Raw genomic sequence first — 25,119 nt, 5'->3', positions numbered from 1 at the left:
TGGAGTAGAAGACATTCGGTCAGAGCTGAGCTTGCCTTCCATCCCTCTTTTTGGGTGCATGGCTCTTCGAGGTTAACCCGGACTCCAGGAGGCCACCTTGTCCATCTATATTGTGCAAAAATGTTGGTTATGGATTCTCTGCAAGTAAAGAAAACAAACCCTGCCCATGCATCTCCTGAATTCGGCAGTTTTGAAGATTGTCTTCTGCCCCTTTATTCTCATCGCAGAAGAGCTTTAAAACAAATCCCTTCCCTCTTAGGTTGAGCCATATGAGTTAGCTCACCACAATCATTTTGACCTACCATATTTACTATGCGTTTCTAGAAACAAAAAGGCATATTCCTGTCATACTCAATACTGCTGTTGTCAGATGAACAGCACTGACAGTGGTTTTTTGGGATCATCTAATCCATGGGGCTTCCCTTCCTCCACAGATGCTTCATTCATCAGGAAATGTCTTGACTTGGTCTGGCCCCTAGTGAGGTCCAGCATTAATGTGATGGTCATTAATCCCGGCTTGCTCTCCAGGGCAGCCCCTCCCTCTTCTTTTCATGCCACTGAGCTGGGGGCCAGTCTCTGTCATTGTCCTGTGACATGTCCTGGCTTCTGGACTGAACCCCTCATCACACTCTGGCTTCTCCCTGCAGGTGTGGACTGGGCTCCTTTGAGAGTAAAGATCCCGGGGCTGGGCGTTCAGGGGCAGCCCAGGTTGAGGTGGGGATGCCTCAGACACATCCAGGACACTCTGAGCAGTGAAATGAATCATTGGGCTGGACTCAGCATGCTGACCAGAACAAGGGTCCACTGTAAAGGGGGAAGCTGGTGAGGGTCCTTTTTATCCAGAATCTGGGGACTGCTCTATGGAGTGGGACCGTGAGAAGGCATTTTGGTAGGTCAGAAATGATTGACTGTCAGCAGTTAATGTGTGGTTAACGCTAATGGATTAAAGAAGGTTAAAGAGACATCATAAGTAACGCGTGTTAACTAGGTCTTGAATGTAAAAAACTAGAAAGGACGTTAGAGTGTTGGGGAACAGTGCTTGTGCTTATTAGATAGTATTTTATCAGTATAATTCCCGAGTGTGAGGCTTGTATGGTGATTATAGGGAGAGAGTGCTGGTCTTGGGGCCTGCGACTCTGAAATGGGTTAGGAAAGTAAAAGTGTGTGTGTGTGTGCGTGTGCGCGCAGTGGGAGAGAGCAGGCATGCCAAAGTGTGAGTGGCTGGTGGATCCAGGTAATGGGTGTGTGGGTTGTTCATTCCCTGTAGTTTTGAAACTTTCTCAAAAACTGGGAGGGGGAGACCAGAACTTCTGTTAACCTTTTCCAGAAGTGAGGCTCAGCCACTCCCCTCTGGCTTTCCCTGAGGAAAGGTGATTGCCCACTCTTTATTTAAACCTCAGGACAAAAGAATACTTCTATTGATGAGTTGATGAATTATTTTACATTCCAGACTTTATGTTTCTGAATGTGAAGATGTATTCATTTAGCCTACACTGTGAGGACCTCGTGGGGTGTGGGCTCATTTCTAGGTCCTGGGGTCATAGTTGGGACCTTGGCTTTGGGGATCCACAGATGGGATGGCGGAGGCCTCCCTGGGAGGCACCCTGTGGACTGAGACCCAGAGGACCAAGAGCCAGCTGTGCAGAGGCCAAGGGACAGTGAGTGCAAAGACTCCAGAGCACTGGCAGACTAAGGGACTGAGGGACTGAAAAAAAAGGTCCATTTCTTGCTGCATGGTACAGCACTTAGGAGGTTTGGAGTAAAAGTCTGTGGTCTATAAACATTCTTACTAGCACATTTAGGAGTGATTTTTGAATTTACATGCTTTTCCTGTGTGGGACTGAAGCGACCTTTCTTCCTGCTACTCTGATGTGCACAGTGAGTTCTGTAGTTGCTTGTATGAAGCTGTCCCTGGGCAGAAAACGCCTGTAGACCTTGATCAGCTCAGCAGTTCATAGATGTACTTCAAATAGTACTCAGAGCGGAAGTGAAGAGGGAACTGTTTCCCCAGTGATGTGGTGCCTGGGAGTGGGCTCAGGGTGCCTCTGGGTGCAGGGGCTGCTGCCTCTCTGAGCCTTGGGGGCTACAGGGGACCTCAGTCCTGTTCAGGCCAAGGCCAAGGACCCCTCACTCCTCCCGTCACATCACCTGGCATGGATTGTGGACCTTCTTTGTGCTGGGCACTCTCTAGTTAGAGCTTTGTTTTAAGTAATTTAATTATAGTTTCTAAGGTCAGTGTATTTTTGAAGTTAATGTTTATCTTAAAACTTTCCAGAGAGTAGAGGGAGAAATTTACAACCTGGCTATAGAAGTCAGTTTGTGTTGTGGCCAGATCATAGCTGGGCAGGAGTGGGGCTGATCCAGGAGCTGGGAGTGTGTGCGCACGTGTGTGGGCACTATACCTTACATGTTCCCTAACCAGGAGGCTGGAGGGCTACTGGGCCTTGGAGAATCTGGACTCTTTCTCTGGCCTCCCCAGCTTTATTGGAGGTGTGGAGAGTCTACCTGATCTTGTATCTGTATTGTATTGTCTCCCAAGAGTTCTGAGAGTCGACCTATATTTCTTTCCCCATTATTAACCTGAAGGGGTAAGTGTGGTGCAGTGTGGGTCCCCATGTGGCTGGTCAGGAGGTGCCCTCTGCTGGTTCATGCCTTCCGCTGGTGAGGGGAGGTGAACTGTGAGATATGAGTCCCAGATGAGACAGGAGTGGGTAGGAAGACAGGGCCCAGGTGGTATGTACTTTTCTGTATTACTCGATGTACTAGTTTTGATGTTTCAGCAGAGTAAAGCTTCAAATATCACCAAGAGCATTTCTTCACTTGATCTTAGCCAAAAGGCTGAGAAGTGATCCCAAGAGCATTTCTTTACATGTAAAAGCTTATGCAACCTAATAAGATATTTTAGGAGTTCTTCTAGATACGGAATCTGTAAACATTTTCTTAAAGGGCTAGATAGTAAGTGTTCTAGACTTTGTGTGATAAGAAGTAAAATTGAGACTATTATTAGGTATTTAATCCAACCATTTAAAATAGAAATCCTGGGGAGCACCTGGGTGGCTCAGTCGGTTAAGCGTCTGACTTCAGCTCAGGTCATGATCTCACGGTTCATGAGTTCAAGCACTGCTTCGGGCTTTGTGCTGACAGCTCAGAGCCTGGAGCCTGCTTTTAATTCTGTATCTCCCTGTCTCTCTCTGCTCTGCTCGCACTTGGTCTCTCTCTTTTTCAAAACTAAATAAATATTAAAAAAAAATTTTTTTTTAAATAAGTACCAGGGCACCTGGGTGGCTCAGTCAGTTGAGCATCTGACTCTTGATTTCGGCTCAAGTCGTTGTCCGAGGGTCAGTTTCTGAACCCACTTAAGATTCCCGCCCCACCCCCACCCCCCGCTCCTCTCCCCTGCTCACACTTTCTCTTAAAAAAAAATGTAAATACTATTCTGAGCTTGAGAGCGGGGGCCCGCCTGCTGATTCCTTCCTGGACCACTACCTTAGCCCTCTGATGATCCTGGGTGGTTGGTTTTTTTTTTGTTTTCTTGTTTTTTTGTTTTAAGTTTATTTTGAGAGAGGCAGAGCATGAACAGGGGAGGGGCAAAGAAAGAGAGGGAGAATCCCAAGCAGGCTCCATGTGGTCAGTGTGCAGAGCCTGACATGGGGCTCGAAACCCATGAAACTGTGAAATCATGACCTGAGCCGAAATCAAGAGTCAGATGCTTAACTGACTGAGCCACCCAGGCACCCTAATCCTGGATTTTATAAGGTGTTTTTCTGCTGAGATTGGATTGGAAAAGTAGCACATTTCTTTTTGGAAAGATGAAAGCTGATCAGAGTTAAGTCATAAAAGATGTCAATACACATTTATCTAAGCTCTGGATACCAGATCTTTGGAAAGAATAGTTTGGTTTTTAAAGTTTATTTATTTTGAGAGGGAGAGCACAAGCAGAGGAGAGGCAGAGAAAGAGGGAGAGAAAATCCCAAGCGGGCCCAGCGTTGTCAGCGCAGAGCCTGATGTGGGACTTGAACCCATGAACCGTAGGATCATGACCTGAGCTGGATGCCTAACTGACTGAGCCACCCAGGTACCGCTGGAAAGAAGTTTTAGATCAAGTAAAAAGTTTGCCTTTCATAATATTCTCAGAAACGTTGTTGTTACCTTAAATACTTGAGGAACCAGTTTATTGACTTTAAGAGTTTAAATGGGATCACAGATGTCAGTTTCTTTTTTTTTCTTTTTAAATTTTTGAGAAAGAGAACAGGAGCTGGGGAGTTGTACAGAGAAAGGGACAGAGGATCTGAATCGGGCTCCATGCTGACAGCGGAGAGTCCAGTGCAGGGGCTCAAACTCAGGAACCTTGAGATCGTAACATGAGCCACTTTATCGTTTGAGCCACCCAGGCATCCCTGCAGATGTCCATTTCTAGTTGCTGCCTTCTGCAGCATGATCTATATACCTCCTTCACTGCCGTAAGATGAAATCCAGGAGCCATCACCTGGCCACACACTTTCAGAAAACCAACACGTGTGTGCCTAGGCACAGTCACATCAGGAGACATTGTGACCCAGCAGTGCTGGCCCTGGTGGTAGTCTCACACTAGCGTGGCCACTGCATGTTTCAAGAGAAGCATTGGCAAACAGGTGACTTTTTGAAGTGATAGCCAACTATCAGAATTTCAAAGCACAGCTCAGCAAAGAATGTAACAATCTGATTAAAAATGGGCAAAGGACTTCAATAGACATTTCTCCAAAGAAGATAGATAAAGACCAGCAAGGACATGAAGAGATCATCAGTTTCATTAGCTGTCAGAGAAATGCAAATCAAAGGCACAATGAGATAACCACCTCATATTCATTAAGTTGGCTACTTAAAAAAAAACCCAGAAGAATGATAATGAGTATCATTGAGCCTGTGGAGAAATTGGAGCCCTTGTGCACTGTTGATGGGAATGTAAAATGACATAGCCTCTGTGGAAAATGCAGTTCCTCAAAAAAGTTAGACATAGGATTACCATAAGATTCAACAAAGAATTGAAAGCAGGGACTTGATGAGATATTTGTATACCATGTTCACAGCAGCCAAAAGGTGGAAGAAACCCAAGTGCCCATTGAAGAGTAATGGGTAAACAAAATCCATACAGTGGAATGTTATTCAGTCTTAAAAAAGGAAATTCTAACACATGCTACAACATGGATGAATCTTGAAGATGTAACGCTATGTGAAATAGGCCAGTCACAAAAAGACAAATACTATGAAACTATTTATATGAGATCTCTAGGGTAGTCAGGTTTTAGAGAGAGAAGGTAGAAAGGTTGGTGCTAGGGGCTAGGGGTGGGGAATGGAGAGTTGGTACTAAATAGAGTTTCAGTTTGGGAAGATGAAAAAGTTCTGGAGATGGGTGGTGGTGACAGTTGTAGAATAATAGGAATGTATTTAATGCCTCTGAGCTGTATACTTAAAAATGGTTACAATGGAGGGAGGCAGCGTCTGGGGGCCTCCTTGGGTAAGTATCCAACCCTTGATTTGGGCTCAGGTCATGATCTCACAGTTCATGAGTTCAAGCCCCATGTCAGGCTCTTCACTGACAGTGTGGAGTCTGGTTGGGATTCTCTCTCTGCCTCTTGCTTGCTCGTGCGCACTCTCTTTCCCTTTCTCCTTCTCTCTCTCTCTCTCAAAAATAATTTTTTTTTTTTAAATGGTTTCAAGGTCAGTGGTACATTTTATATAATGTGTACTTTACCATAATTAAAAAAAGATCAGGGATTCACAGAGAAGTGCTTATGATTGTTATAGTACTGTGTTTTTTGCATTAAAATCCAGATGTTGATTTTGATTTTTTTTCTTTGAAAAACAATTTTTTTTTTCAAACAAAGCATAGTTTTCTTTCATTAAACTTGGTTGTTGCCTGCCTGAAAAAAAGTACATTAAACTAGTGGCAGAAGCTGAAATGGGGTTCTGATCTGGGCTGAGACTATTACAGACACAGCTGTAGATGCCCTCTACTTACAACCCAGATGTGCCACTGCAATTTCCAGAACACCCCGTGAAGGCCACAGCACTCCCTGATTCCCCCCTGTGCGCCTGCCTGCGCTAGCATGCACACACCCCAGCTCCACACCCCCAAGAGAACCGATGTCTTTAGAATCTCATAGGTGACTTGGCTGGAGCAGTGGACAGGGAAGGGCCCCGTGGACACTGCTGTCTTGTGCTGCACTGGTCTGAGCTGGCCCCGTGTGGTGTGACTCTTAAATGGCAGGGGCTTTTTGAGGGAGGGGGGCCAGTGTCTGATCCTGTCTCACAGCTCAGAGAAACCTGGTGCCTGCCCTGGGGCTTCCATCATTCATTCTTCCTTGTGTTCCTCACTGCTCCGACACTCCTGCTGCCTGACCCCAGCCTCATGTGGGAGATGTGTCATCTCCTACCTCCTGTTAGGGGTATGGGGAGATGACAAGGACTGTTGACTGCTGTCTGAGGTTCCTGGGGTGGCTTTGGGAATGCCCGTTAATCTCTGGTGAGTTGAATCCGTGTGCCTCTGAATGGAAATGTGAGCTCAGTAGAAGTGCCTGTGAAATTCATGGGTTATTGTTAAAGTTGCCTTTTGGTATGTTTTTGCTGTTGTAACATATAAAAGGTAACATACATAGTAAGATTATAGCCTGAGTTTGGAGGGTCATCCTAACATTGAACTACTAATTCAAAATGAAGAAGGGCTGCCCTCTGGAGAGGGAAACTGGCAGTGGAGGAAGTCTGTTGGCCAATGAGAGAACTGTTCTCCCACATCTCCAGTGGACACAGCCTTTACGTCTGGTGCTTAGGCTTCAGCGGGACCCTTCACTCTGGTGGGATTCCAGGCCTTCTGGCCTGCCAGTGCAGCTGTCCCCAGAGGGGATTGCAACAACTTTGTAAAAAGCCATCCTGTTCCTTGTGACCCTCAGTCATGGGAACGAAGTGTCTTCCTCAGCATCCTGGTTTGGTGATGGCTCCGTGACCAGATGGGGTTGGACCTGGATAATGCAGGAGGCAGGGTGGATGACGTAGGTCACCAACACCCTGTTTTTGTCCAGGTGTGTTTAATAGGGTGTAAAAAGTCCAGTCAGAAGAAGCTGAACTGTCTCAAAGCAGAGAGCAGGCCAGCATTTGTGGGAAGGTCGCCGTGGCTGCTCATTTGAGAAGAGGTCATGTGCCTGGGCTAAGGCCTGAGAGCTGCAGCCTTGCGTGGTGATGGTCCTATTCTGCTGTAGGTCGGGGGACCGGAGGGCATTTTGCAGAATGGGGCTGTGGATGACAATGTGGCCAAGACCAGCCAGTTGTTGGCCGAGTTGAACTTCGAAGAAGATGAAGAAGATACCTACTACACGAAGGATCTCCCTGTACACGCCTGCAGGTGGGTGCTGATGCCTTTAGAAGCCTAAGCCATGGTCTTAGCATGGACTGTGACATTTGGTATTACAAAATAAGGAGGTTCTTCAGACCTGTGTATACATAGTCAGGAGCAGGAGGGTGGGGTCAGCATGCTTTGACACCCCTAATTCATCTAGAGGGTAGGGAAAAGACTCCCCTTCTCAGGCTTTGGGGTTGTTCTTGGTACCTGTCCTGGTCGCTCATTCAAAAGAACTCCTCACATTTGGTGAGCATTTAGGTTTAGCGGGTAAACAGATGGCTAAAATTTCTCTTACAAAGAGATGATTGATTGTGGGATATTTTAAAATACCTGCTTCTCTGATGTGTTCAAAATTCCCCCAGAACTGAGGTTGAATAATCGGTGCGTAGACCTGTTTGTTGACCAAATTTGGAATTCTTATCTAGAGCAGGACCCATCCATTCATTACATCAGGACTCTTTCTTGCTTTGGAAGGAAATTGAGACCAGAAGAGGTGAAATTATCTTGCTCAGGGCACCTGGCCAGTCAGGGCCACTTTAGGCCTGGGCCACAGCTCAGTCTTGCCCACCTGTCAGCACACTGCCCCTTCAAAGTCTGTGCCCACCACAGGACAGAGTGCCGCTCTTTCCCTGCTCTTTGGACAGACTTTTTTTTTTTTTTTTTTTTTTTTTAACTATTTTGGCCTTTTGTTTTTCACTTTATTTTGGCTCTTTTTTCCATTCTCGTTTACAAATGTTTTTATTCACATGTTAGTGATATGTCAGTGTTCCTGTTACCTACACATTTGCCAGTGAAGTGGTTCCGGTAAAGCTGCAGGTGGTTGAAGTTTGCACACCCCTCACCCTCCCAGCTGTCCCCATACTGTGGGGTGTTGCAGGGAAGGTTCTGGGCTCAAACACATTCAGTTTGAGGCTGAGTCTTGGCTTCATATACGCAGAGGACTCTGGTGAGCCAGTTTTTGTTTTTGATGTGTTGATTTTCAGAAGAATGAGGCTGGGACTCTCCTGAGGTGCTCCTTGCAAGCTTGAACACAGCCTGCACCCAGAGACCCTCTGTTGCTGGGTCCGATCGAGCTGAGTGTTCCCGGGAGCATGGCGCCCTCTGCCGGGTGTGGAGCGCCTTGTGACCGCGGTGTGGCTACCGCTTGCTTTTCTGTGTGCCCAGAGCCAGCGAAGCTGATTTTCCTTCTTTTAAGTCACAGTTCCAGAAACTTCAGGCCAAAGGGTTGACAAGGGGTTGCTTTGGGGTGTCAGACCTCCATTGTTGGGTTCACCTGGCACCTTCCACAGCTCTCACCCCTCACCTGGAAGGGGCTTTGCTCTTGTCTAGGGCCTCCCTGAGAAGGCTCCCCAGCACCCAGAACCCCTTCCCTGCATTTGCAGGGTCAAGAAGCCTCTGCAAGTTAACTGATTGGATTTTGTTAGTGGGATCGTTGGGTTTGAGTATGTGTTTAATGAAAAAATTTAAAATGTTGTAAGAGGAAAGAATTTTACATCCTGCCAAATTAAAACCAGAGAGAGACCTTCCAGCTTTAACTGTTGATGTTTTGACTTTTTTAGTTACTGCGGAATACACGATCCTGCTTGCGTGGTTTACTGTAATACCAGCAAGAAGTGGTTCTGTAATGGACGTGGAAATACTTCTGGCAGGTAGATAATCACACTGCGCATGTGTCTTTAATCAGTGCTGTGCTCAGATTTGTGTGTAAATTATGGAAATGTTGAAGCAAAAGCACAATATAAAATCACGCTAACAAACCTGGTTTTTTCCCTCCTCTGTGACTGGTTTAACTTGAAACAGATGGTGGTGTGTGAATGCCTTAATGTATTTACCCTTGATTTATTCTCTGTGGTTCTTTTTATTATGCAAGTAGGGTTGGCTTAATTCTTGTTCCCAGTTTTTATTTATATTTTTCTGCAAGATGAGCTCCTGGCACGCCCGTTCATCTTCATTACTGGGTGCCTGGGGAGGATGTTCCCAAGACAGTAATGGGCATCCATGGGAGCCACTTCCTGAGAAGGCTCCCTCTGGCCTTAGCTCATCGGAGCAGTCCTGAGGCTAATATGGGCCAGATCCTGAATCATCGGATTAAATTAAGTTCACTTGACCGTCGTCTCTGGGCTTCCCTTCCTGCTGTTGATCAGCAGCAGCTGTGACTGGGTCTCTTGTTTTGTGTTTGGGGTGAGACCAGTTTTGTGCTGGGGCTTGGATGCCAGGGAGGGTCCAGTCGGTCTAGTTGTAGTGATGGGACTCCTTGGCCCCCACCACCAGTGAGACTCCAGTCCTGGTGGCTTCTCCAGAACTGCCATGATGTATGACAGCTCGCTCCCCTGTCACAGAGAGGCAGAGCAGACCCTTATGGGAAATGGCACCAGGTCTCTGCCAAGAAAGCAGCATTTTTGGGGATTCATGTTTTAGAGACATAAAGTGATAAAACTCCATAGGCAGGTTTATTTGCACAGAGCCCCCACTCCCTGTGTCAGCTGCAGGCCAGGCCTCACCATCTCGTGCTGCCTGAGGACACAGTAGACAGATCTCCTGTCACCTTAGAGTGAGCAGTGTGAACTCTGAGGTTCCGAGATAAGAAAGGGGGCTGACTTAATTTTATTTTTTGAAAATGTTCACTTATTTATTTTGAGAGAGAGAGAGAGAGAGTGAGAAAACCAAGCAGGCTTCATGTTGTCAACACAGAGCCCTACGCGGGGCTCGATCTCCCAAACGATGAGATCATAACCTGAGCTGAATCAAGAGTCAGATGCTTAAGCAACTGAGCCACCCAGGCGCCCCATGGTATTTCATTTTAAAGATTTGAAAAAGCTTTCTTTCCGCCATATCTGAACCCGTGGAGGCCTGCTGGGAACAGGACTCCTGAAATGACAAATATGTCTGGAAAGTTGTGGTCCAAAGCCATTTTTGCTGGCTATAAACGGGGTCTCAGGAACCAGAGGGAGCACACAGCTCTTCTTAAAATTGAAGGTGTTTATGCCCGAGATGAAACTGAGTTCTATCTAGGCAAGAGATGTGCTTATGTGTACAAAGCAAAGAACAACACAGTGACTCCTGGTGGCAAACCGAATAAAACCAGAGTAATCTGGGGAAAAGTAACTCGTGCTCGTGGAAACAGTGGCATGGTTCGTGCAAAATTCCGAAGCAACCTTCCTGCTAAACCCATTGGCCACAGAATCCGTGTGATGCTGTGCCCCTCAAGGATTTAAACTAACTGGAAAGTAAATAAATAAAGGTGTAGATTTGTTCTCTTGTATAAAAAAAATATAAAAAAAAAAGATTTGAAAGGAAAAGCATCTTCAGGGTAACCAATATCGTGTCCCATTTTTAGAATGTTCTGGGTAATTTCACCATTACTATGATTGCATTAGTTCCTCTCCTGCAGGAAAAGCAATTAACTAAAACTTCTTAGCTGGCAACCCCAGCTTCCGGTCAGCAGAGCCAAGATCTGTGAAAAAGTGAGTGAAAAGCCTCTAAGAGAAAACAGACTCCGTCAGCCAGCACTGCATGTTTGTGTGAGGCCGTATAAAGATAATGGGGCAGCCATTGCCTTCAGGGAGGTTCCAGTGTAGGTGGGGTGAGGTAGGTGAAGAAAAGACAGGAAAGCAGAGGCTGGTAAAATGCCCAGTTGTGTGTGATGGCTTCAGAAAAGTGGGTACTGAGGGGCGCCTGGGTGGCTTAGTCGGTTAAGCGTCCGACTTTCGCTTGGGTCATGATCTCACGGTTCGTGGGTTCGAGCCCCGCGTCGGGCTCTGTGCTGACTTCCTGTTCAGAGCCTGGAGCCTTTTTCAGTCTGTGACTCCCTCTCTCTCTGACCCTCCCCTGCTCACGCTGTCTCTCTCTCTCTCTCTCCTAAAAATAAATAAAAAAACATTTAAAAAAAAAAAAAGAAAAGAAAAGTGGGTACTGAGAGCGGTGATGGTTGTTTAGATGATCTGACTGGCTTAATGGGTCCAGAGAGGGTTAGAATGTCAGCTGAAGCTTGGAACAGAAGGGGTTTCCCCGAGGTGAAGGGGGTGAAGGGAGGGCCTCAGCAGCAAGGCTGGCAGGTGCGCTCTGGCTCCGTGTCTCACCGGTGGTCAGGTAGCTGGGGAGAGCCTGAGGCAGAGCTTGCAAGCCCCCGGTGTAGGTGACCTCTGTCCCTGTCCTGGAGATGGGAGGGCCACGCAGCAGTGAGGAAAGAGCCGAGGCAAGCCAGTTTCAGATAGTTCAGTTCAGAGCTGGCCCTGTGCTTCCTGAGAGTGGCCTTGGGCCCTGCTGTTTTTTACTGTCCTCAGGTTTCTAATACGTTCAGTTATCAAGTTTCCTGGCCTGCAGCAAATTAGGAGGGGCAGTTGCTCCTGGAAGCGGGCATAGAAGCTATGCCGAGAAGCCTCAACAAACAGAAGAGTGGTGGAAGGGGCAAACCTCCTGCTTCTCCGGGACAGCAGTCTTGGCCTCAGTGATATGTTCAGTCAGGCCCCATACATAGGATTTCAGAAAGCGGGAACTAAAAAAAAGAAGCAGGAACTATGTGAAACGTGTTAGGAAAGTTTTCCTTCAAGGTTGTTCAAGTCGGATTGATTTTTACGCTCAGTGGGGAGCCAGTTCAGGGGCGGGCTGGTCCCCTGGGATGCCAGATGGATGAGGTGTGACCGCCCCTGCTAATGGACTGTGAACGGTACCGGAACTTTTAACGGGGAGCTTGAAAATTGGAAGTGGTGAAAAGCCAAACTTTGGGTGTTAACTATTTATCATTTCCTGGTTTCAGCCACATTGTAAATCACCTCGTGAGGGCAAAATGCAAAGAGGTGACTCTGCACAAGGATGGGCCCCTGGGGGAGACAGTTCTGGAGTGTTACAACTGTGGCTGCCGCAATGTCTTCCTCCTCGGCTTCATCCCTGCCAAAGCGGACTCCGTGGTGGTGCTGCTGTGCAGGTGAGGGCGGGGCCCTGATTCCGAGGGGGCAGGGCGTTCAGCACCTACGGGGCCCTATTCTGTTCATGGGAGAGGTGTGAGCACATTTTGGGGTGGGGGCCCTAGTCAGAGAACTGAGAACGTTGAGGAACTCTTCTGGGGCGTGCTCTGGTTAAGTCATGAAAACACTTCTGTAAAAAGAGTGTTCTAAGAGTTCAGAGCTCAAGTGCTTGGGGAGAGGCAGTGTGTTACCAACAATTTAAAGGTAATGTGATCACATAATAAAATGTAGGGAACATTATTTTGGGGTGAAAGGTAAGCCTTGGGGGTGGAGGTCATCTTCATCTGGGCTCTCCCTGCCCTCGGTGTTTCTGTAGGCAGCCCTGTGCCAGTCAGAGCAGCCTCAAGGACATCAACTGGGACAGCTCCCAGTGGCAGCCCCTGATCCAGGACCGCTGCTTCCTCTCTTGGCTGGTCAAGATCCCTTCTGAGCAAGAGCAGCTGCGGGCCCGGCAGATCACTGCTCAGCAGATCAACAAGCTGGAGGAGCTCTGGAAGGTAAGGGCCTGCTGAGAATGTATATCTGCCTCAGCACAGTTCTGGTCCAGGGGGAGCTGCTGGGATTGTGTTCAAAACAGGAGATTCTGGAAGGAGCTCAGGAGAGACTGCCGTCTGTACTTGAGTGGCCCCTTGGTAGAAGCTCATGGGCACCTCCTTCCAGGCCTGTGGGGAAGGACAGCTCTGGTTGGTGGAATTTTTCTCTTATTGCCGAGGGAGAGAGGGTGGGAAAGGGTGAGGGTGGGTGGTGGGAAAGAGGAGGACCAGAAGTAGCTGTGGGTGGACCTGTTGGGAGGAGCCCAGGCCTGGGGAAACAGGACTGTGAGGATGCTGTAAGACCTCATTGGGCCTGTGAGGTGTCTGAGCCAGGGTGACACCAGGCCAGGGGTGAATGTTCAGGTGGAAAGGGTCCAGGTCACAAAGGTTAGAGAGGCAGAGCCTATAGCTGCTGGAGGAGTGAAGGGGAGGGGCTTCCAGGTGGGTGGTGGGGTGCCTTCCCACCCCCCCCCAAAAGATCTTGCTCCCCAGGGAAGCCCATCTCTGCTTCTGGCAGCTTGTAGGATAAAAGTTTAGTAACTGGGCTAGAAATTTTAATTAGGTGCCTATATAACCTGTAATCTTTTTTTCTTTAATGTTTATTTTTGAGAGAGAGAACTAGCGAGCAGGAGTGGGGGAGGGGTAGAGAGAGAGGGACAGAATCCGAAGCAGGCTCCAGGCTCTGAGCTGCTAGCACAGAGCCTGACGTGGGGCTCTAACCCACAAACGGCGAGATCATGACCTGAAGCGAAGTCAGACGCTCAACCAACTGAACCACCCAGGCACCCCTATATAATCCAGAATCTTTTTTTGTTGTTATTTTTAATTTTTATTTTTTTATTAAAATATTTTTATTTGTTTGTTTATTTTTTAATATAGAGAGAGACAGTGTGAGTTAGGGGGTGGTTAGAGAGAGGGAGACACAGAATCTGAAGCAGGCTTCAGGCTCTGAGCTGTCAGCACAGAGCCCAATGCGGGTTTCGAAGCCACGAACCATGAAATCATGACCTGAGCCAAAATTGGACGCTTAATCGACTGAGCCACCCAGGCGCCCCCAGAATCTTTTTTTTTTTTTTTAATGTTTATTTATTATTTTTTTATGAGGAGAGGAAGGGGCAGAGAGAGAGGGAGACAGATGATCTGAAACAAGTTCTTTGCTGACAGCACAGAGCCCGATGTGGGGCTCAAACTCATGAACCATGAGATCATGACCTGGGCCAAAGTCAGACACTTAACCGAATGAGCCACCTAGGTGCCCCTAATCTGAAATCTTACATGTGAATTATTTTCACTTTGAGTGTGAATCAGAATATTTCTGTAGCATCTGTCTAACAAGGTACCTTTCTACTTTGATTTTCAGATTGCCAGATTTATTTCACCTTTCCTGTTTATATCCCCACAGCCCAGATGCTGTTCTGTTCCTGCCAGGGAAGAGTGTGTCACCTCTATCGGTGCAGCACAGGGTCAGGAAGAAATTGGGGTGTGGGGTGCTCACCTTTTGTGTCCGCAGCCGGAGAACCAGTGGTCTTTCTGGCAGCCCAAAAGAAGTCTTCTCTCTCCCACTTCTGGGGCTAGGCATTTGTTGGAGAATGCGGCCATTTGATGGTGTGGGTGTGTCAGGCCGTGTACCTGGGGTGTCATCACCAATATTCACCCTGTTGGTGTAGCCCTGGGCAGAGGAGGGTTAGCAGCAATGGCTGAAGTTTGAGCAAAGACCCAGGCCAGTGTCCACCGCCCTGTGCCGCGTACGCTTCCTCATACAAGGGCTCTCCTTGTGGGGTGGACACCACTGACCGCCTGTGCCCTTCTGTATGCCAGGCCAACATGGACTCATTCTGAGAGGTGATGGATATGCTCTTTTCTTCTGGTGACTAGTGAGCTTGTGTGTAGTCCTTTCGTGTGTCGGTGAAAATGTGCGGTGCTTGTGTTGTAGGAGAATCCTTCTGCCACCTTGGAGGATCTGGAGAAGCCCGGTGTGGACGAGGAGCCGCAGCACGTCCTCTTGCGGTACGAGGACGCCTACCAGTACCAGAACATATTCGGCCCTCTGGTCAAGCTGGAGGCCGACTACGATAAGAAACTGAAAGAGTCCCAGGTGATGTGTGTGCAGGAGGGTTTCGGTCGTTTTAACACAGCGTCTCTCCTAAGGTCTGGGGAGGGCAGTTTCCTCTGCAAACCGCGGATGCTGGCGCGGGCTGAGGCACAGTGCCCAGAGAGACAGAACGGTGGATTGAGGGCAGGCGAGGGCGTGACCCTGGGGCAGACGCCCGGTCACTTGGAGCTAAACCTCGGCCTGAGTGTTTTCTGATTTAAAATCCAACAAAAGTCCCTCTCAGTCCGGTTCGCGGCCTTTGCCCACAGCTACAAGAGTCGGACCTGAGGAGCCATGGCGAGCTGAGGGCGCTCCTTGCACCAGTTCCACGAAGAACACGTATGGGAAGTGGGAGCTCTGAGGATCAGCTGTTGGCTTCCTTCTCCCTATGCAGCTCACAGAGAAGCCGCCTCCAAGAGCAGACCTTGTGTGGGGGTCTCATGGTCATCTCGAGTGGGTTCTGGGGGTCCTAATGGCTTCTCTCCTGGATGTGCCCTTGTTGGTGTTTCAGGCTGTTGGGTACTGCTCACTGTATCCTGACGTCATGGCTTGTAAGGTCTTCAGAGGGCACACACCTGTGCAAACCCAGACACGAGGAGTCCAGGCCCGTGTCTGTGTCTCAGGCTAACAGGGCTCTTATTTTTCATGTGCTCAGACTCAAGATAACATCACGGTCAGGTGGGACCTGGGCCTTAACAAGAAGAGAATCGCCTACTTCACTTTGCCCAAGACTGACTCTGGTAATGAGGATTTAGTCATAATTTGGTTAAGAGGTGATTTTAAGTTTTAAAATATTTGTGACCATAAGTAGCATAAAATTCCTAGTTTCACCCTTGTAAAGTGTCCCTTAATTTGTTTAAACTCTTCATGGTGGCAGTTTCGGCACATGTTGAAAACGCTAACTTTCTTGTTTTTTTTCTGGAAGATATGCGGCTCATGCAGGGAGATGAGATATGCCTGCGGTACAAGGGGGATCTGGCACCCCTGTGGAAAGGGATCGGCCACGTCATCAAGGTCCCTGATAGTATCCTTTGAGTAAAGAAAGGCGAGCTCGTGCTGAGTGCAGGAAGCCCACATGTGGGTCGCCGCCGCAGATGGAAGAAAGGGCATCATGGGCGGCCATGGCTGGAGGTGCTCCTTTGAGGGGGTGTTTGCTGCCGCTGAGCCCTTTCAATTGTACTGAGGGCATGCCGGCTGTTTCAAACTGATCAAAGAGCTGCTTTGCCTGAGGCCAGGGTGCTCCCGGCTCTGCGCCCCAGGGCTCTGTGGAAGTTCAGTCTGAAACCTGGCCTCAGTGTGGCCGCTCCACCCCGGGCGCTGCCCCAGTGCTCCTCCCAGGGAGAGTGAGGGAGCTGGCTGTAGTGAGCCCAGAGCAGTGGCTTGTCTGTCGTGAGCGCATGGGGCAGGCTGGCTTTTCTATGTTGGGTGCAGAGGAGGGGCTCTCTCCTCAGTAGACTGATGAAATTTCCTCAGAAAGGCAAACCCAGCTTTTGACAAAGATGAAACTTAACTCAGTGGCACAGATTATGGCGATGAGATCGCCATTGAGCTTCGGAGCAGTGTGGGCGCCCCTGTGGAGGTGACTCATAATTTCCAGGTGGATTTCGTATGGAAGTCAACCTCATTTGATAGGTACGTCCACCTGCCCCCTGCGGATGCACCTGTCGCTTGCTCTGCAGTCACTTGCTGTTGACGCAGGCACTTCCTTCAGCATCTGGATGATTCTCATCTCAGAGGGCCAGACTTGACTCTGTCTCAGTTGTGCGTGTCGCTGACCCTGAGCTTTCCTTCCAGGATGCAGAGTGCTTTGAAGACGTTTGCCGTGGATGAGACCTCTGTGTCGGGCTACATCTACCACAAACTGCTTGGCCACGAGGTGGAGGATGTGATCATCAAGTGCCAGCTGCCGAAGCGCTTCACGGCCCAGGGGCTCCCAGACCTCAACCACTCTCAGGTTCCCACCCGTCCTGGGAGGGGGGTGAGGGGGCCTGGCCGGCAGAGCCTGCTGGGTGGGGGCCCCCCAGCTCACCAGGGGTGGCTACAGCCTAACAGCTGCTTGTATCCTAAGGTTTACGCCGTGAAGACTGTGCTGCAGAGACCACTGAGCCTGATTCAGGGGCCACCAGGCACGGGGAAGACCGTGACCTCTGCCACCATCGTCTACCACCTGGCTCGGCAAGGCAATGGGTAGGGCTCAGCACAGCCCTGGTGGAAAGAGGGAGGCTTGTCTGCTAGGCTGCTTGGGAGCCCCAGTGACCCAGCGCACTGTGTTTTATATTATTTATATGAGATTTGACCTTTATGGTTGTTTTTAATAAGCAAGCCTGCTGCTCTGGTAAAGGCAATGGGTCAACGTATCCTGAGTTTTGTGCCTGTGCCCTTCGAGGGGCTTTGAAAGTCTTTACGGTGCAGACGGGAGGGTGAGGATGCAGAACTCAGTAGCGTTGCTGCATGTGAGAAGTGTAGAAACCAGGTGGAAACAGGAAGCTCTGGACCAGTTGGGTTTTAGCTCCTTCAGCCTTGTTCACTCCTGGCATTAGTCTTCGATTGTGAGCAGGTTCCACTGCCTGTGAACACCAGCCCTGGCAGTTAACATTTCTGAGTTTCCTCTGGGCGAGTCCTGAGACGTTGGTTCACATTGTGTTGAAGGCCTGTGCTCGTCTGTGCTCCGAGCAACATAGCTGTGGATCAGCTGACTGAGAAGATCCACCAGACTGGGCTGAAAGTCGTGCGGCTCTGTGCGAAGAGCCGCGAGGCCATCGACTCCCCGGTGTCGTTCCTGGCCCTGCACAACCAGATCAGGAACATGGATAGGTGGGTGTTGAGCCGCCCGCCTCGAGTGTGGTGCTTCCCCGTGCGCAGGCCCTAGCAGCGCCTGCCCCCTGCACCCGCTCAGGTGTCGCTGTATTTCTAGCATGCCAGAGCTACAGAAGCTGCAGCAGCTGAAGGACGAGACTGGGGAGCTGTCCTCTGCCGATGAGAAGCGCTACCGGGCCCTGAAGCGCACTGCTGAGCGGGAGCTGCTCATGGTGAGCTCGTACCTTTGGGTGGTGTCGTGTTCAGTTTGGCTGTGAGAACTGTTGGAGTTTGCTAGGCATGCCATGGCACCTTTAGGTTGGGTTTTTTTTTTCTTGCTTTTGAGAAGGAACTTCCATACCTCCTGTATTTGTCTTCTCTGTGGTCATGCATCTTGGCCCTGGGGTTGGTCTGGAACACTCTCCTCTTTTATAACAAACCAGAGTTTCCCCCAGCTCAGCGTTGCCTGTCAAAGGCTGTCTCGAGGCATGGAACCATTTCTGTGCTGAAGGCTGTTTCCGATGAAGTACAGCGACTTAGGATCTCAAAAGTTTGTGTCCCTACAGCCGAGATGTAGAGATTGTTTGGGTGGGACAGCCTGTTTCCACAGATGTCAGGTTGGGGGATGGTTTGTGTCCTGTCCCTTCCGCCCTTTGGGGCCTGGTAACATACCATGCAGGAGCCCTGATGCCTTGCCTTCTCTCATTTCCAGAATGCAGATGTCATCTGCTGCACATGTGTGGGTGCAGGGGACCCGAGGCTTGCCAAGATGCAGTTCCGCTCCATCCTAATTGACGAGAGCACCCAGGCCACTGAACCAGAGTGCATGGTCCCTGTGGTTCTTGGCGCCAAGCAGGTGGGCCATGTCACACTCGCTCTAGTCCTGTTTGAAAACAAGTGGGTGTTCTCATGTGCGGTTTTGTGTGAGATTTGTTTTTTGATAATGTTCTGTAATGCTGTATGACGCCCTGGCAGAGCACAGGGGTGTACAGTGGGTCCACTGAGGGGTTTTTGGAAAGATGGGTGACACAGAGAGCTCTGTGAGTCTCAAGTGCAAATCTGTGTACCTCATATATAGGGCTCCTCTGCCATCCAGAAGTACAGAATTCCCTTGAAGCCTCTGAAAAGCCAAAATGGGATAAAGTGAGGAACATCCTGGCTTTCCACAAGTTCGCATTATACCATTTTGCTTTTATAGAAGGCTGATGTTAGTACCTGTTTTTGACAACCAAAAGAAATTGGAAGAGGAGTTTTGCTTTTACGAGAAAAGCCATTACCATACTAACATAGTCTTTTGTAAAAGAGAGGTGACATAACAACCTTTTTGGGAAAGCCAGGACACCTGTATGTGGTGGGAGGTTTTCTGGTGCCTGGTTAAGTATTACTGCTTGAATTTGCATGGCTGGGTGGTTATTTAGCTCCAGGACCCCTTAGTGCCCCTCGTGAGTGGACGTCTAGGTAGTTTCTTACTTGAGCTCCTCACCTGTGTGGGCTTCTCACCACAGCTCATCCTCGTGGGCGACCACTGCCAGCTGGGCCCCGTGGTGATGTGCAAGAAGGCCGCCAAGGCTGGACTGTCCCAGTCACTCTTTGAGCGGCTGGTAGTGCTGGGCATCCGTCCCATCCGCCTCCAGGTCCAGTATCGGATGCACCCTGCGCTCAGTGCCTTCCCGTCCAACATCTTCTACGAGGGCTCTCTCCAGAACGGCGTCACCGCAGGTAGTACTCAGCCCACAGTGGGGGCCTAGAATTGGCCTGGGGCGCTGAAACCTGTTGTCACTGCCTCACTGGCCTTATGTGGAGACCACTTGTGTGTAGGGGGCATGTCAGAGAGGCACAGTGGTCAGAGAGACAGAAGGTCAGCCACCCTGAAGTGGGGGATGTCCTTGGGGTGTGGGCAAGGGGGAGCTTGTGTCCTTGTAAAATGCAGAGTCGCTACCTGAGAGTTCACACCCAGGGGCTTGCCACACAGCAGGCAGAACAGGAGATGGAAGAGCTGATGTCCCCTCCAACTCCTTCCCCTGTTGAGGTTCTCAAACCCCAGGCCCCAGGGGCTCACGGGACTGAAGTCAGAACTACTCTCGCAGTAACACTGAGGCATCATGTGCCCTTCTGCTGTGCTGAGGGTGTAGGAGCAACCCTGGAGGGCCGGCTGGTGCTTCAGTGTGAGTGAGGTCGATGCTGGCAGCCAGCCTGTGGCTTCAAGGAAAACAATGGATAGTATTTACCACCACGGATAAAACCTGAGAATTCAGATGAAAATCAGAATTTTGGAAAACTCACATCCCTACCCTGAGCTGACCAAGTCTTCTCATTGCTGAGTAGCTTTACCGGTGAGATCTGTGGTGGTGACAAATGTCCGTGAAGACTGTTAATCTTTGGGAGCTCTGCTGGACTTGGTGAGCAAGTACTTCCCATTCTGACAGCCAGCAGGGGTGTTAAAAAGTCAAAGGCCATCCTGAGGGCAGGGCAGAAGAGAAAGGCTCTCTTGGTACCATCCTTCAGGGGGTCCTCCTTCGATGTGGGACCGGCCACAACTCCACAGTTGTGGACAAAGTCCTAAGACACTCTTCCCTTTTCCAGCTGCACGCATCTGTGTGGCCTGACCGCCCTCCTGCAAGGGCTCGCAGCAGAGTCAGCCAAGTTGTGAGCTGAGTTGCAAAACCTTGATAAATATATATGTTGGTGGGAAATAGTACTTTTCATTAAAAATATTTTTGCTAACATGTTTATTTTTAAAGGAATTTTTAAACATTTTATATTTCTAGGTTTCAGAATATAGTAAATGTCAGCAGATATAACCCATGGAAATGGGAGCTATTTGCATTCCTTACCTTTTCAGAGTGCACATGGGTCTGAGACTGGCGTTCTTAATGTCTGGTTAACACCAGCAGCCTGCCATGTCGACCTTCTCTGGCTTGCTATGTGGGTGAGACAGAGGCTGGAAGTGCACACCTGATCGGGGCTGTGCAGCCACCGCACAGTGCGGTCCTGGGAGTCGATGGTGCCGTTATTATTACCATTACAGTGACACGTAGAACATTACCAGTCCATTGGGAGGTGGGGCTAGGAGAGGCCAGGCCACATGGAGCTTGTTTGCAATTTGACAGTAGCTGGGAAAGCTATTGCTTAGCTCTGATTCAGACCCTTGCCAGCCCTGCTCTGCCTCCCTCCATGGCATCGGCTCTGGGGTAGGGAATGGGAGTGGTGGTTTCCTGCTGTATCTGCCATGCCCGGCACGGAGTCAGCACCCAGTAAGTATGTGTTTTTAAATTCTTCATTGAAGTGTGAAGAAGTGCCCAAATTCTAATTGTCTAGCTTAGTTAGTTTTCACTGAGTGAACACACTTGTATAATTAGCATCTGAACCCAAAACACAACCTGACCAGCTCCCAGGAGCCCCCTTGAGCCCTGAGGTGCTGGCGCCTGCCCATACCCATTCCTGGGATAGCTTGACATCAGCTATAGCAGGAGCATCTACACTAAAATTGCCTGGGGTAGCCTGACATCAGCTATAGCAGGAGCATCTACACTAAAATTGGCAGGCGCTACAAAGCAGCCCCTGGGCTAATGTACCACCAAGGTAGCCAGTTGGCTCCTGCCCTTGCTAGAATGGTAAAGATGGATGTGGTCTCTCTCAGCTTGACACAAAGAGGGTCATTGATGTTAGGCTGTTTGGATTCAAAAATACCATTTTTCTCATGCTGATCTGTTGATAAGATGCAGCTCCAAAGTTCCCAAAGGATTGGGTGGGGTGTGTGAATGGACTTGCCAATTTTTAAAATTAAAAGGAAATGTATAGGATATAGAATGGCCAAGGTGGACAAGAAGATCACCATAAGGTGATGCAAGTTACTATAAAACTGCAGTTGCCAGGATACTGTGACACAGTGCCCGAGACAGAGTCTGGAGGCCACCTCACCCATCCGACTCCCCTATCTGTAGGCCTTGTTCTGTGACAGGATGAGGTGGACTCGACACTGTCATCCACAAAAGCCCATTATAGGGGTTTGTGAATCCTTTAAGGCACTGCAATGAAGCTTCTAGAAGAAAACAGCATTATTTTGTGATCCTGAGGTAGGCAGAGGTTTCTTAGACCACAGAAAGCACCCACTAATAAGATCTGTTCAGTGGGTAAGCCAGCTTTGTGCATCAGCTGGATGTTGGTAGGCACGGCTTCCCCACATCCTGGGTGTTTTGGGGGCAGTGGACCTGCTCTGGTGACCTCCCTAGGGTCCCATAGACCAGGGGCTCCTGCCTGGGGCCTGCTGCTTCCTGCTCCGGCATGGGCCTCTCACTGCGATGTCGTGGTCTCCGCATTGCTCCATCTGTGCTCAGTCCAGATTGGCTGCGACTTCTCAAATGTGAAGTGTTGCCTCTTTTCCCTACCCGGTGACAGCGGATCGAGTGAAGAAGGGGTTTGACTTCCAGTGGCCCCAGCCTGATAAGCCAATGTTCTTCTACGTGACCCAGGGCCAAGAGGAGATCGCCAGCTCAGGCACCTCCTACCTGAACAGGTAAGCAGACTCAACCGTGGCATTTGCAAGCTTCATTGGTAGGTTGGCAAGTGGCCACTAACCGCTGCTAATGTGTTCATTTTTTAACACAGTGCTAAAACTTGCCCTTGCCCTCCTTTTCCCCATTCTCTTTGGACATCTACACCAACATCTTATTTCCATATTTCACTTTCAGCATCTGGTTTTCTACTGAGAGTTCATTCTTCTATTATTTATTTAAACTTTTTTTTTTCTTTTAATGTTTATTTTTGAGAGAGAGAGTAGGGGAGGGGCAGAGAGAGAGGGAGACACAGCATCTGATGCAGGCTTCGGGCTCTGAGCTGGCAGCACAGAGTCCGACACAGGGCTTGAACCCACGAATGGCGAGAACATGACCTGAGCCAGAGTTGGACGCTCAACTGACTGAGCCACTCAGGCTCCCCTTTCTTCCTTTTTCTTTCTTCCTCTTTTCTTTTCTCTTTTCTTTTCTTTTCTTTTCTTTTCTCTCTTCTTTTCTTTTTTCTTTCTCTCTTTCTCTCCCTCCCTCCCTCCCTCCCTCTTTCTCTCTCTCTCCCCCCTTCTTTGAATTGTATAATTTTATTAATTTTTTAATGTTTATTTATTAGAGTCCACAAGGAGGAAGAGGGCAGAGAGAGAGGAGAGAAAGAATCACTATCAGTGCAGAGCCCTGTGAGGGGCTTGATCCCACAAACTGTGAGATCATGACCTGGGTGGAAATCAAGAGTTGGACACTTAACTGACTGAGCCACCCAGGCACCCCTATTGAGCAGATATTCTTAAGCCCATGTGTGAGCCTTTTCTCTCCGCTCGTGACTCCCTTGGTAAATGATGAGGAACCCAGCTGTGGGTGCACCGAGCAGGGCCTTCACAGGGCCGCCCTGGAGATAGAACTTGTCCATGTAGCTCCCACAGCCTCCATCCAGCCTCAGCCTCAGGAGCTCACAGGTACATCCCAGGAACTAAAAGGCTAATTTTCGTAGGACGGAAGCTGCAAATGTGGAGAAAATCACCACGAAGCTGCTAAAGGCAGGTGCCAAGCCTGACCAGATCGGGATCATCACACCTTACGAGGGCCAGCGCTCTTACCTGGTGCAGTACATGCAGTTCAGCGGCTCCCTGCACACCAAGCTCTACCAGGTGCACACTTTTGCTTGGGTCTGCTGAGTCTCCCCCAAGACCCCCAAGATCTGCTGACCTTGACCTGATCACCTGGCCTGGGAATGTGAACTGGCACGGTTTTGTGAGGGCATGTGTTCCCTCAGATTATTCTCAGGATAGTTTTCAGAGCAAAACTTAAAATAATTCTAAGTTGAACACTATAGTATAGTTAAGTGTTAGCCTTACAGCGGATATTACATAGTTGTGAAAACGCCGTTCACTGTTGTGTCAGCGCCTGGATAAAACCTCCAGAATGCAAGACAACATAGTTATTTCTGTATGTGGAAGTGAACGAAAATGCAGTGTAAGACCAGCAGTTTCTCTTGTTAACTTGGGTACAGTGTAAGGTTTTTTGTGATAGGTGTGTATGCTTTTATTACTGGGAAACAAATTGCCAAGGTTAAAAAGACAAAGCACAGGAAGGCCGGATGAGTGGGGCTGGGGACTGGGAAGGCCCAGTGGGAGCAGCCCCAGCCACAGGGGTTCCCTCCTTGCTGCCTGGAGGCGCACTGAGCAGGCTGCTGGCTCCAGGGACTCTGCAGGCTTTGGGTCCCAGGCTCGTTGGTGGGATGGGACAAGTCTGTGAGGGTCCTTGAAGGCAGCCAGCTGGTTATGACCGTGCGTTTCTTGTAGGAGGTGGAGATTGCCAGTGTGGACGCGTTCCAGGGGCGAGAGAAGGATTTCATCATCCTTTCCTGTGTGCGAGCCAACGAGCACCAAGGCATTGGGTTTTTAAATGACCCCAGGCGGCTTAATGTGGCCCTGACCAGGGCAAGGTATGGAAGACTAGGTCCCCTTGGACCTTGCTGGTGGCCAGTGCCTCGTTCCTGCCACGGGAGTTCTTCAGAGGGACTTTTCCCTTGGAGTCTGGAGCTGGGAGGGTCCACCCAAGGGCTCCTCCTTGCCTGGTTCTCCTCTTCCCGTTGTTAGTCCTGCCTCCAGGCTGAACCTTGGGCCACCTTACAGGGTGGGGTGGGGCTTTACCAGCCTGAGGTCAGAGTGCTCCAGACAGTAGTTTGGAAAGAACACCTCCCCAATGAGACACTTGTTTCTTGTCCTGGTGGGTTTCTGTGGCCTCAGTTTTGTGGGATGTGTTATCTAGGCCCTTCTGACCTAAGATCAAAACCCAGTAGTATGGGCTGTGTCCTGCAGAGATGTATAATCCAGGAGTCTAGTATCTTGGTCCTGTCTACCTTTTTGGTCCTAGAACATAATCTTTTTTGAGACGATGATAGCAGAGGAAACCCAGAGAATAAGGTGGCCCCTTGTGTCACCCTTGAGTAAAACTGGACCACAGCTGCCCTCATACCAGCTAGAAGTCAGGCTCGCCTCACACATTGGTTCCTTCCCTTGTCAGGGCATCTTGGTTTTTGTCTATTAGCCCCCCTTTCTAAGGTGCTCTCTCGTTTGGTGGCCAACATAGGGGGTCCAGGTTCAACCTGGGGGTCTTGACATGGTTGGGTGAGGGTGAGCATCCACCAGAAGCCAGACCCCAGCTTGGGCACTGAGTTCCATGCGCTGGGCCTATCAGGGTTCCCGAGGCCGCAGAGCCTGCTGGGACTGCCGGTGACTTCCCAGGAGGCGGGCTCGTGGCTGCAAACACTCGTCTGGGAGTTCATCTGCTCATGGATGTGTTTTGACCTCTGGACTCATTAGAAATTGCCTGCAGATCTACCCAGTGCACTGTT

General features: G+C 49.4%; 1 protein-coding gene across 2 annotated transcripts in view; it reads left to right on the top strand.

The window, feature by feature from the left end:
- The window catches only part of UPF1 (UPF1 RNA helicase and ATPase), a 38,461-nt gene that overhangs the window by 6,877 nt on the left and 6,465 nt on the right, over positions 1-25,119 (top strand). The window contains exons 2-18 of one of the 2 annotated variants that reach the window (XM_039228079.1): positions 7,233-7,375; positions 8,932-9,021; positions 12,129-12,296; positions 12,653-12,833; positions 14,803-14,964; positions 15,617-15,734; positions 15,887-15,985; positions 16,485-16,593; positions 16,756-16,915; positions 17,030-17,148; positions 17,611-17,775; positions 17,876-17,990; positions 18,470-18,613; positions 19,263-19,476; positions 22,156-22,273; positions 23,254-23,410; positions 24,065-24,207. In XM_039228079.1, coding sequence (XP_039084010.1) covers positions 7,233-7,375; positions 8,932-9,021; positions 12,129-12,296; positions 12,653-12,833; positions 14,803-14,964; positions 15,617-15,734; positions 15,887-15,985; positions 16,485-16,593; positions 16,756-16,915; positions 17,030-17,148; positions 17,611-17,775; positions 17,876-17,990; positions 18,470-18,613; positions 19,263-19,476; positions 22,156-22,273; positions 23,254-23,410; positions 24,065-24,207 — 2,405 coding nt within the window. The remainder of the gene's footprint in view (positions 1-7,232; positions 7,376-8,931; positions 9,022-12,128; positions 12,297-12,652; positions 12,834-14,802; positions 14,965-15,616; positions 15,735-15,886; positions 15,986-16,484; positions 16,594-16,755; positions 16,916-17,029; positions 17,149-17,610; positions 17,776-17,875; positions 17,991-18,469; positions 18,614-19,262; positions 19,477-22,155; positions 22,274-23,253; positions 23,411-24,064; positions 24,208-25,119) is intronic. The other variant, XM_039228080.1, reaches the window with a different exon arrangement.

Source organism: Hyaena hyaena, unplaced genomic scaffold (assembly GCF_003009895.1).
Source record: "Hyaena hyaena isolate Hyena2069 unplaced genomic scaffold, ASM300989v1 scaffold_30, whole genome shotgun sequence".
Taxonomy (NCBI): domain Eukaryota; kingdom Metazoa; phylum Chordata; class Mammalia; order Carnivora; family Hyaenidae; genus Hyaena; species Hyaena hyaena.
This window is presented reverse-complemented; position numbering and strand designations above follow the sequence as displayed.